This window comes from Protopterus annectens, chromosome 5.part0, assembly GCF_019279795.1.
Source record: "Protopterus annectens isolate FY-2018-M chromosome 5.part0, PAN1.0, whole genome shotgun sequence".
Taxonomy (NCBI): domain Eukaryota; kingdom Metazoa; phylum Chordata; order Ceratodontiformes; family Protopteridae; genus Protopterus; species Protopterus annectens.
In genome coordinates this window covers 818647075-818658383 of record NC_056735.1, presented here as the reverse complement: position 1 = coordinate 818658383, position 11309 = coordinate 818647075, and the positions used below count along the sequence as shown (strand labels likewise).

General features: G+C 37.6%; 1 protein-coding gene across 1 annotated transcript; it reads left to right on the top strand.

Moving 5' to 3' along the window:
- The first annotated feature begins 8246 nt into the window (after positions 1 to 8246).
- Positions 8247 to 9263, top strand: LOC122802219 (olfactory receptor 56A5-like). Its single transcript, XM_044071880.1, has one exon. The coding sequence runs from the start codon at positions 8247 to 8249 to the stop codon at positions 9261 to 9263; it is 1017 nt and encodes a 338-aa protein (XP_043927815.1).
- The last annotated feature ends 2046 nt before the right edge of the window (positions 9264 to 11309 follow it).

The window sequence follows — 11309 nt, the reverse complement described above, 5'->3', positions numbered from 1 at the left end:
GGCCAGTCATTGAGTACAATGCCCCATTTGGCATGTGCCTCACTAAACACCTGCAACAACTGGAGAGGCTGCAAAAGTACCTCACAGAGAGGGTCCTAGGCCTTAAACATTTGTCCTGTATGGATGGACTAAAAAAATCTCCAACTATTTTCTGTCTCATATCGCCTACTTAGAGATGATCTCTGCTTGACTTACAAACCTTGTCTGACCAAGCTCAGTTAGCAATGCTACATCTAAAGACATCCAAATCCCTCCACACCACATGCTCCAGAGACCTCAACTTCATTACCACAATCAACAGAACATGGTGGAGGGACAGGTTCATAACCCAGAGACTGCCCATGCTATGGAATAGACTTCCCATACATGTCAATCAGAGCACCTCACTTCTTCAACAGAAATCTTGATGAGTGGATGGGAAATATAAAATTCACCCCAGGGATCACTCCAGTGGCTTTACTCGACTGAGGCACTGGGAACTAAGGTCGGGTGGCACGATGTCAGTGTAATCCTATGGGCTAGGCTTGTAAAGGCTCCTGGCCCATTAGCCTAGTACACATCTATGAACCTATATCTTGGGTCCAGTGATCAGGACCATGCATCAGGGCTGTCTGCTAAGCCCTTTCCTGTTCATTATTTAAGTCATAGATGTCAGGAATGACATACACATCCTTTGTCCAAAAAGCTGTCTGGAGGACTACAGACTGTGGGCAATCATTTACTTCAACTGTGATATTAGTATAATACAGATAGTATCAACACAAAGAAAAGATTTTCATCACAACCATGCCATGATACAAAAACATGGGGTGATTTGTTGTATTATGCAAAAAAATGGACAAACCAAGGATAATGTAGACATCACACCCTATAAGCAGACCAGTTAGTATACAGCCTCTGTCCTGGAGTATATGGTATGTGAAACTTCCACCAGCTTTTAGCTACTGTGGTAACTACACCCATGTATGTAACATAACTAGTGAGTATGTGCAGGACATCCACATCAAAGGCTATAATACCTTCACAGTTCACAGTCTTCATCACACCAATCACTGAGTGCAATGCACCCTTCTTCATGTACCTCTCTACACATCTTCCAGTGATGTGTAACTGAAGTGTACCACCTATGCCACAGTGAGCTGTCACACATCTTATTGGTCCTACCTAGGTATTCTTTCTGTTGCATAAACAATACCGTCTGATGGTGCAGAACCACCATTAAGGTATTATACCAGATGCATGTGTGATACCTGTTCCAGTGATGCACACAGTACATACATAGCTGTTTAACCACATCGATGGTATGGGTTACATTTGTAAGAGTGCAGATTGTGTCATATATATATTTGCCATGCACACCAGTCAACTAGCCTGTAGTGATCACAATGTCACATATAGGTATAGCAGTGTCACTACTAATACCTCCAGCAGATATTCATGTCAGGACAGTGTGCCTGATTATCCTCATAGAGTACTGCTGTGTCATAATAATTGTACAAGTGTATTCATGCAGAACCATCTAGGATCACTCAAAATCACATATGTTGTGTCAGAGACATGGGATTACTGGTGGTATTATTCTGATATTGTCCATGATTTTGTGTGCTTCTTTTACTGTTGTCTGTGAGCCTGTAACTGTGTCCCACTTGCTGAAGACCTCTGCTGACACTGCAGTCATATTCAGGCAAATCAGTTTGTACAGCTTCACAATATGCATCCAACCCCGATTGTATATAACATCCCTGGTAGATGTCCCCTCCATTGTTCATGTCAAGATGCTTATATCACAAAGAGAGCTTTTCCATTTTTATGTCACCTTGACTGACAGTTACATTACATGCATTGTCACTGTGCAGTTCATACTGTACCGTGTTGATATGTGATTAGTGTTCCTGCTACAACTGTCTTACATTTACATGCCCTCATCTGCAGTACATTACAATGTTTCACCTGTCGTCTTTCCCTGCATTTATTCTAACAATTCATCTGTGTGTCCCTGTTCAATACACACACTTCCCCTGACTGTTTATTTTAAATGACAGTCCATGTACCCTTACAGATCTTTAATACAACTTGTACAGAATGCATGGAATGGGATTCCACAATACTCTGCACTGTATGCACTGTCCTTTACTGTACTTGGACCATATGCATTACCTTACAGATCATTTATACAATTAGTAAAGAATGCCTAGAATGTTATTCCACAATACTCTGCATGGTATGCACTGTCCTGTACTGTGCTTGGACCATATACATTACTATATGATAAACTGTGGTAATGATTATGGCATTCCATGCAATCCTACTAACCTGACATGCTCTAATGTAAACAAGTTTACTATTCATGTTGCTTTACATGGTTTCCTAGCTGGCAACACTGTTAACCGACATGAAACCACTCTTATTTACATTTCACCATGGTACACAGCATGAATATGTATTTAGGTTTTGTGGTAAGCCTACATGGACTTTATTGAATCCCCAGGCCTAACTTTTCCTTCCATTGTATCCTTCTTCAGCTTTCCGTCTTACCTTCTGTGTTTTGCTTGTGTATGTTCCTCTGTTTGTGTGACCCTTTTTTTCCATTTGTCCTGCATTACACATTGGCACCACTTCTTCTAAGAATAAGTAGATTGTGTAGCTCAGATAGTGTGTTTGAAAAGGAGCTTACACTGGCCGAAAATATGTTTTGGAAAGGGGGTACGAAGAAAGAATGGTGAAAGAATCCAAAGAAAAAATACTAAGACATAGATATAAAAAGGTGGATGTAAGTGCAAGAAGTGTGACAAAAATAGACAGGATGAAGTTTTATATAATAAGAATGACAGAAAGAGAAGTGATGGGAAAGGTAGGGAGGTATATTTTATAACTATGTACAATATATTGTCTAGTGATATAATAAGAGAAGTTAAAAAATATTGGTTGATGCTAGTGAGGGATAAGGACATAAAATATTCACTCCAAAAATATGTAAATATTTCATATAGGAGAAGTAAAAGTTTAGCTGACATAGTGGTGCATAACTGTTTTTTAGCACCAGATGTCACTATAGATATAAATCCTAGTGTAAATAATCTAGGTACAAAACCTTGTAAAAAATGTTCTGTTTGCAAACATGTTGAAAACACATTCCCAAAGATAAATAATATCAGTTTTACCCCTAGAGGATTATTTATGTGCAATACGGAAGGGGTAGTTTATGTTTTGAAATGCAGTTGTAATTTATATTATATAGGTGAGACAGAACCTTTAAAATCCATTTACAAGAACATATTCGGGATATTAAAAATCAAAGGTTAGATAGCCCCTGAGGGTACCATTTTGCTTCTGTACATAATTCAAATCCAGAAAGCTTAAAAGGCTATATTTTAGAGAAGATAGAAATGTCATTAGGTGAATGTGGGAATATTAAAGATAAATTGCTCAGTAAAGAAACTTTTATTTTAAAGTATAACACCTTAGCACCTTTTGGATTGAACAAAGAATATAATTGGAAATATGTGATTTGAATTGATTAATTTGTTGACTGAATAATTGATTTATTGTAATTTTTTATATTATTTAAGATGAGATAATGATGGTAGACTTTATACTAGTTGAAGGCTTTGAGCTGAAGTGCCAAGTTGGAATAAATCTTGTGATCTGTTTGAGATCCCTGACCAGTGCTTTTTGTTTTTTTATGGCTCAGAGGTAGAACCCACAGTGTGAGACGAGTCCCACTGGGTTCAGTCCTGGGCCCTCTCCTGTTTGGTATCTACTTCTCTAAAGTCCAGGCCAACACAAAGGGACTCTGGCTAGTAATGTTGACATCCTACAGAAAGGCCTTAAGCTTAGTGCCAAAAAATGTGTCGTCATCCCATTTGGAAAAAACCCGGTTCCCATGAATTACCACATCAATGGTAGTCCACTGAACACAGAAAGCGTTATAAGAGATCTGGGAACACAGGTTGACAGCAACCTCTCTTTTGACCACCACATTACCACTGTGGTCAGAAAGCCCTTCTATGTGGCACATCTCATTACTAAGGGTTGTGCATCCAGGAAGAAAGAGGTTATTGTCTCCCTCTACTCTTCCCTCATTAGGCCAGTCATTGAGTACAATGCCCCATTTGGCATGTACCTCACTAAACATCTGAAACAACTGGAGAGGCTGCAAAAGTATCTCACAAAGAGGGTCCTAGGCCTTAAACATTTGTCCTATATGGATGGACTAAAAAATCTCCAACTATTGTCTGTCTCATATCGCCTACTTAGAGGTGATCTCTGCTTGACTTACAAACCTTGTCTGACCCAGCTCAGTTAGCAATGCTACATCTAAAGAAATCCCAATCCCTCTGCACCACATGCTCCAGAGACCTCAACTTCATTACCACAATCAACAGAACATGCTGGAGGGACAGGTTCATAACCCAGAGACTGCCCATGCTATGGAATAGACTTCCCATACATGTCAATCAGAGCGCCTCACTATCACTCTTCAACAGAAATCTTGATGAGTGGATGGGAAATAGAAAATTCACCCCAGGGATCAGTCCAGTAGCTTTACTCGACAGAGGCACTGGGAACTAAGGTTGGGTGGCACGATGCCAGGGTAATCCTATGGGCTAGACTTGTAAAGGCTCCTGGCCCATTAGCCTAGTACACATCTATGAACCTATATCTTGGGTCCAGTGATCAGGACCATGCATCATGGCTGTCTGCTAAGCCCTTTCCTGTTCATTATTTAAGTCATAGATGTCAGGAATGACATACACATCCTTTGTCTAAAAAGCTGTCTGGAGGACTACAGACTGTGGGCAATCATTGACTTCAACTGTGATATTAGTATAATACAGATAGTATCAACACACAGAAAAGATTTTCATCACAACCATGACATGAAACAAAAACATGGGGTGATTTGTTGTATTATGCAAAAAAATGGACAAACCAAGGATAATGCAGACATTACACCCTATAAGCAGACCAGTTAGTATACGGCCTCTGTCTTGGAGTATATGGTATGTGAAACTTCCACCAGTTTGTAGCTACTGTGGTGACTACACCCATGTATGTAACATAACTAGTGAGTATGTGCAGGACATCCACATCAAAGGCTATAATACCTTCACAGTTCACAATCTTCATCACACCAATCACTGAGTGCAATGCACCCTTCTTCATGTACCTCTCTACACATCTTCCAGTGATGTGTAACTGAAGTGTGCCACCTTTGCCACAGTGAGCTGTCACACATCTTATAGGTCATACCTAGGTATTCTTTCTGTTGCATAAACAATACTGTCTGATGGTGCGGAACCTCCATTAAGGTATTATACCAGATGCATGTGTGATACCTGTTCCAGTGATGCACACAGTACATACATAGCTGTTTAACCACATTGATGGTATGGGTTACATTTGTAACAGTGCAGATTGTGTCATATATATATTTGCCATGCACATCAGTCAGCTAGCCTGTAGTGATCACAATGTCACATATAGGTACAGCAGTGTCACTCCCAATACCTCCAGCATATATTCATGTCAGGACAGTGTGCCTGATTATACTCATAGAGTACTGCTGTGTCATAATAATTGTACAAGTGTATTCATGCAGAACCATCTAGGATCGCTCAAAATCACATATGTTGCATCAGAGACATGGGATTACTGGTGGTATTATTCTGATATTGTCCATGATTTTGTATGCTTCTTTTACTGTTGTCCGTGTGCCTGTAACTGTGTCCCACTTGCTGAAGACCTCTGCTGACACTACAGTCATATTCAGGCAAATTGGTTTGTACAGCTTCACAATATGCATCCAACCCCGATTATATATAACATCCCTGGTAGATGTCCCCTCCATTGTTCATGTCAAGATGCTTATATCACAAAGAGATCTTTTCCATTTTTATGTCACCTTGACTGACAGTTACATTACATACATTGTCACTGTGCAGTTCATACTGTACCGTGTTGATATGTGATTAGTGTTCCTGTTACATGCCCTCATCTGCAGTACATTACAATGTTTCACCTGTCATCTTTCCTTGCATTTATTCTAACAATTCATCTGTGTATCCCTGTTCAATACACACACTTCCCCTGACTGTTTATTTTAAATGACAGTCCATGTACCCTTACAGATCTTTAATACAACTTGTACAGAATGCTTGGAATGGGATTCCACAATACTCTGCACTGTATACACTGTCCTTTACTGTACTTGGACCATATGCATTACCTTACAGATCATTTATACAACTTGTACAGAATGCCTAGAATGTTATTCCACAATACTCTGCATTGTATGCACTGTCCTGTACTGTGCTTGGACCATATACATTACTATATGATAAACTGTGGTAATGATTGTGGAATTCCATGCAATCCTACTAACCTGACATGCTCTAATGTAAACAAGTTTGCTATTCATGTTGCTTTACATGGTTTCCTGGCTGGCAACACTGTTAACCGACATGAAACCACTCTTATTTACGTTTCACCATGGTACACAGCATGAATATGTATTTAGGCTTTGTAGTAAGCCTACATGGACTTTATTGAATCCCCAGGCCTAACTTTTCCTTCCATCGCATCCTTCTTCAGCTTTCCGTCTTACCTTCTGTGTTTTGCTTGTGTATGTTCCTCTGTTTGGTGACCCCTTTTTCCATTTGTCCCGTACACACATTGGCACCACTTCTTCTAAAAACAAATAAATAAAAAAATGTAAACATTGCACTAGATCTTTTCTTGTTTTCCTGTATTGAGTCTTCTTATCTATTTTCCTCAATCTACTCCTTGCAGGCAGTATGGTATCTTCTCGTTCACTGTAGGTCATGGGATTTTTGCAGGTGAGGTTCTTAACTATCAGCAGAATGTGCTGTGATTTTCCACATAGTTAAATGATAATTAACCTCAGACTACATCACAGAAGGAATGATAATTAACCTTAGACCACATCACAGTAGGAGTCTTACCTGCAGTATGCATTCTGTGATTACCCTGAGCATGTTTCTAAATTCTGGGGTTTATCTTTTAAATTGTCTGAAAAGTTAATGCATCTAGTATCTGTGCATGTTTTAATTTTATGAGTTGCAGACATATTTAATATAGATTCTTCATATACTTCCTTCCGATATGCTTATCTAGCAACTTCTGTAGGGCATACTTTCTTACCTGTTCCAATAATATGGTTGTTAATAAAGCACTCTATGTATTTTATGAACTGGTGCTATAGTCATGCACTGTTTGTAAAGTTTCAGTGTTCATACCTATTGTGTTATCAACTTATATTTCCATCATTGCCGGTGCACTATGAAACAATAGCTAGACTTGCAATTACTGTTTTTTGCATTTCAAGTTACTGTGAGACAGGTTAATCTGAAGTATACATCTGTATATTCAAAAAAATCATATTATGTTTTCTCGTTACTATACACAGTTTTAGCTCCCTCGGCACTATGAAGGTGGAGACCCTTAGCATACCCCTCTTGAATGCAGTCACTTCAGAGATTATTCCATCTCTTTGAAAGGAGTTTAGTGACTTCATAAATCAATTTTTCACACAGCCAAATTATTTGATACTTGCTCAGGTGTTGTTCATTAAATCACTTGGCTTCAAAGTCTCCCTGTTTGATTATTGATCCAGGCATGTACCCCCTTTACTTGCAGTGGGAGGACTGCCATCATTTGTCACTCTTCAGATTTACTTATTCACTGCTTTCATAACTGTCTGAATACACTTTATTTGAATGCCCTTTGCTAGTTCTGATAGATACTTATATATTTAATTGGCATGGTTGCTTGCTGGATTTTCCCTATTTAAAGATCTAGATTTACAGTTTCTATCAAAGCAACAGATTAAAAAAAAAAAATAAAACAAGTACACAACTGTATAGAAGAACAACTCATATTTTAATTTTTGCTTTTATTTTTTCTAAGAATCTGCTTGGCTTAGTAATTGGACTTATAGGTTTATATAAGACAACATGGAAAAAATTAATTACAGAAGGCATTTAGACTTCAATTTAAAATATTCAGAACCAGAACAATGGTATATGCATTATAGCTGTGAATGCTCATGGTAACTTTAAGACAAATGCATGACATTAAAAATAGTCAGATGTTCAGAAAATGAAAATACTTGATGATAACTTCTAAGAAACCTATTTTTACAGTAAGAAATTATATCCATTCACTTTTAGACTACAAATGTTTCAAAGGAGTTCCAAAGTGAAGTTCTTTTCATGTTCTGTGCTATGGCATCATTCAATGAGACTGACAATAAAAATCCCGGATTCGTCCTTAATGGATTTCCTGGAATTCAAGACTGGAAGAGCTGGCTTTCTGTACTCTTTGCACTCCTATTTATATTGACATTCTTTGGTAACTTAACTATTCTCTGCATTGTAGCAACAGAAGAGCGTTTGCATGAACCAATGCACTATTTCATTTCTATATTAGCAGCAATTGACCTTGTTCCGGGTATTGCTCTTTTGCCTAAGTTGTTAGTAATACTATGGTTTGATATGAAACAAATACAGTTTGATGAGTGCTTTATGCAGATGTTCATCATCAGCTTTTCATTAGCAATGGAATCATCACTGTTAGTATTAATGGCATATGATCGATATATAGCTGTTTGTAAGCCTTTAACTTACTCATCTATTGTAACAGATGTGTTTATGTTAAAAAACAGCATCTTTATTGTCATTAGAAGTTTTTTTTGCATATTACCAGCCCCTATACTTGCAAGAGCACTGCCATACTGTGGTGAAATGACTGTTCAAAATGCATACTGCGAATACTTTGCTGTTACCAGTGTTGCCTGTACTCATACTGCTATAGGAAATATATACCTCTTTATTTTAATGGCATTAGTACCTATACCTGATGCAGCTATGATTGGACTGTCATATTATATGATTGTTAGAGCTATTTTAAAGCTGAAATCAAGAGAAGGCCGTCAAAAGGCATTCAGCACCTGCAGCTCTCATGTATTAGTGATTGCATCATTTTATGTTATGGGAGCCATGTCATTTTTAGTATCTCTTTTGGAAAGCAAAATGCCACCATTTACCCGTGCATTGTTTTCAGTCCTATATATTACTATACCTTCCACTTTGAATCCAGTGATATATGGTATAAAAACAAAAGAGATCCGTGTAGCAGTAATAAATCAGTTCAGAAAAAGCAAGTTGTATCAATATGTGATGGCAAATACAGTAACTAAAAAAATATTAGTTCAAGAAAATGGCAATAAGTTTCACATGTGAAAATCTTATGTGGAAATTATTTTATACGTGATGACATTACTGATTTCTGAAACCATTCCATTAAAGAATACATATATGCATAATCATTTTATTTGCAAAAACTGATTAGTATAATTATGGTGAGATAATCTGCATGTATGGTACATCATTTTTGTACACTTACATCTTGTTATTAAATCATACATAGATATTTGTTAAAAGTGAATATTTCTTTGAAGCCAATGAAAAGACTCATAAAACATAATAATACTAACATGTAATATGTTTTGTGTGTGATTTTAAAGACACAAATACATTTGTAGATGCAGATTTTACATCACTGTTTGCACACCTATAATAAGAGCTGAGGTCAATGAATTCTTCCAAATGCAGTAGCCTAATTTATTTTCAAAATGACTGTTATACATTGTTAACAGGGAAATAGTTGCCCCAATAACAGCAATCAGCATTATGCAGTAGACAGCTAATGTTTTATATAGTTTCTGATCTTAGTGATATGAGAAACAGGAAGTGATGACATTGTAGTAAAGGAGATAGCCTTTTGATATTTCATGACTTGTACTGGAATATACATATAGCATATACTAAGTCAGAGATTTCCATTTCTTGGATTATTCCCTTTCTCAATGTTATGACAATCTCAATAGTTCCCCACCACACATTCTTGATTTCACAGGGACTTGAACCACTGCAAAAAAGACATTTAAAGAAGAACAGTGATGGTCAACATTCACTAAACTCCTACATTTCTATTTTTTTAATAATTCTGGGGCTTGCACCTATGAGTCAAGGAATAACTATACGGAGACAAAGACAGTAACCATTTGATATTTCAGGACTTGTCAGTGCAAGTCCTGGAATTATATCCTTCACAACATTCAGTACTACATTTATAGTTGCTTTGGATTTTTGTTGCCAGGATGGTGCAGTGGTGAAGCGGTAGCATTGTTTCCTCACAGCAAGATGTTCTCTGGTTCAATTCTCATCTGCAGTGCCTTCTGTGTGAAGTCTGCATGTCCTCCCTGCATTTATGTGGGTTTCCTCTGGGTGTGCTGGTTTCCTCCCATGTTACAAAGACATGCATCTGGAGCATTTCTCCCCAGGTTTCTGCTGAAAATCGGCTTTGTTCTAATTTGGACTTTCCTGGTTAACAAATGTTAAGTAAATAAAAATTTCTTAGTAGCTTCTTTTTTGGTACAATTGCATTAAACTAAGTGAGGCCTTACTATGTCAAGGCATTTCAAAACCTAGGACCATTCTCAAAAGAATCAGTTCCTTAGTTACAGTCATTTGCCCTCCACTCCAACACTTCTGACAAACTGTCATGTTGTGAAATTTTAAAATCTGCCAACTAATTACACTCACAAAAATACATTCCCAGTCACCTCTCTCTTTCTTATCACACCTCCGGGGGGAAAAATTCTCTGAAGTCTGCTTGGGGTATAAAAATACCTATGCAAACACTTTCAAACAAAAATCCTAAACCTGTTGGATTCTGTTACATAATAGGGAGCCAAAGAGATGTGCTCCTAAAGTTCTTTAACAAGTTACCTTTCCAGTATCTCTTCCCTATTTAATTTCTTTTTGGTTTACTCTTATAGTTATCATATAATATTTCATATGCCCAACTAATCATCCCATTTTTAACAGAAGCCACTGTTCTAGACATGACTGCAAACTCTAGCAGAGCTGACCTTTCACTTAGCACTCCCCTATTGCATTCTCTTTGCCTTTACTCTTAATATCAATCCCTTGTAGAGAAGGCAGTCACTAACCTACTGCCCAAACGTTTGCTTGCCTTCTTTACACTCAGTTGCCTTTACCTCTATATTTATTTCCTCTGGTACTGTGGCTCCTTCATCAATGGTCTCCAGTAAATTCCAACCCCATCATATCTATTTTTATACCACTTGCTGTCATTCCTATTTGAAAAATCACCTTTCTTCATTCCCATGTTGACTTAGTTCTAAGAATATTTTCTGCTTCTTTGTAAATATAGTGTTTCTTACTTTTAATTACGCCAAATCTTTTGGGTTTCTAATATCA

Excerpts from the sequence above, each read along its gene's own strand:
- LOC122802219 (XM_044071880.1), top strand. The coding sequence starts at position 8,247 with ATGGCATCATTCAATGAGACTGACAATAAAAATCCCGGATTCGTCCTT.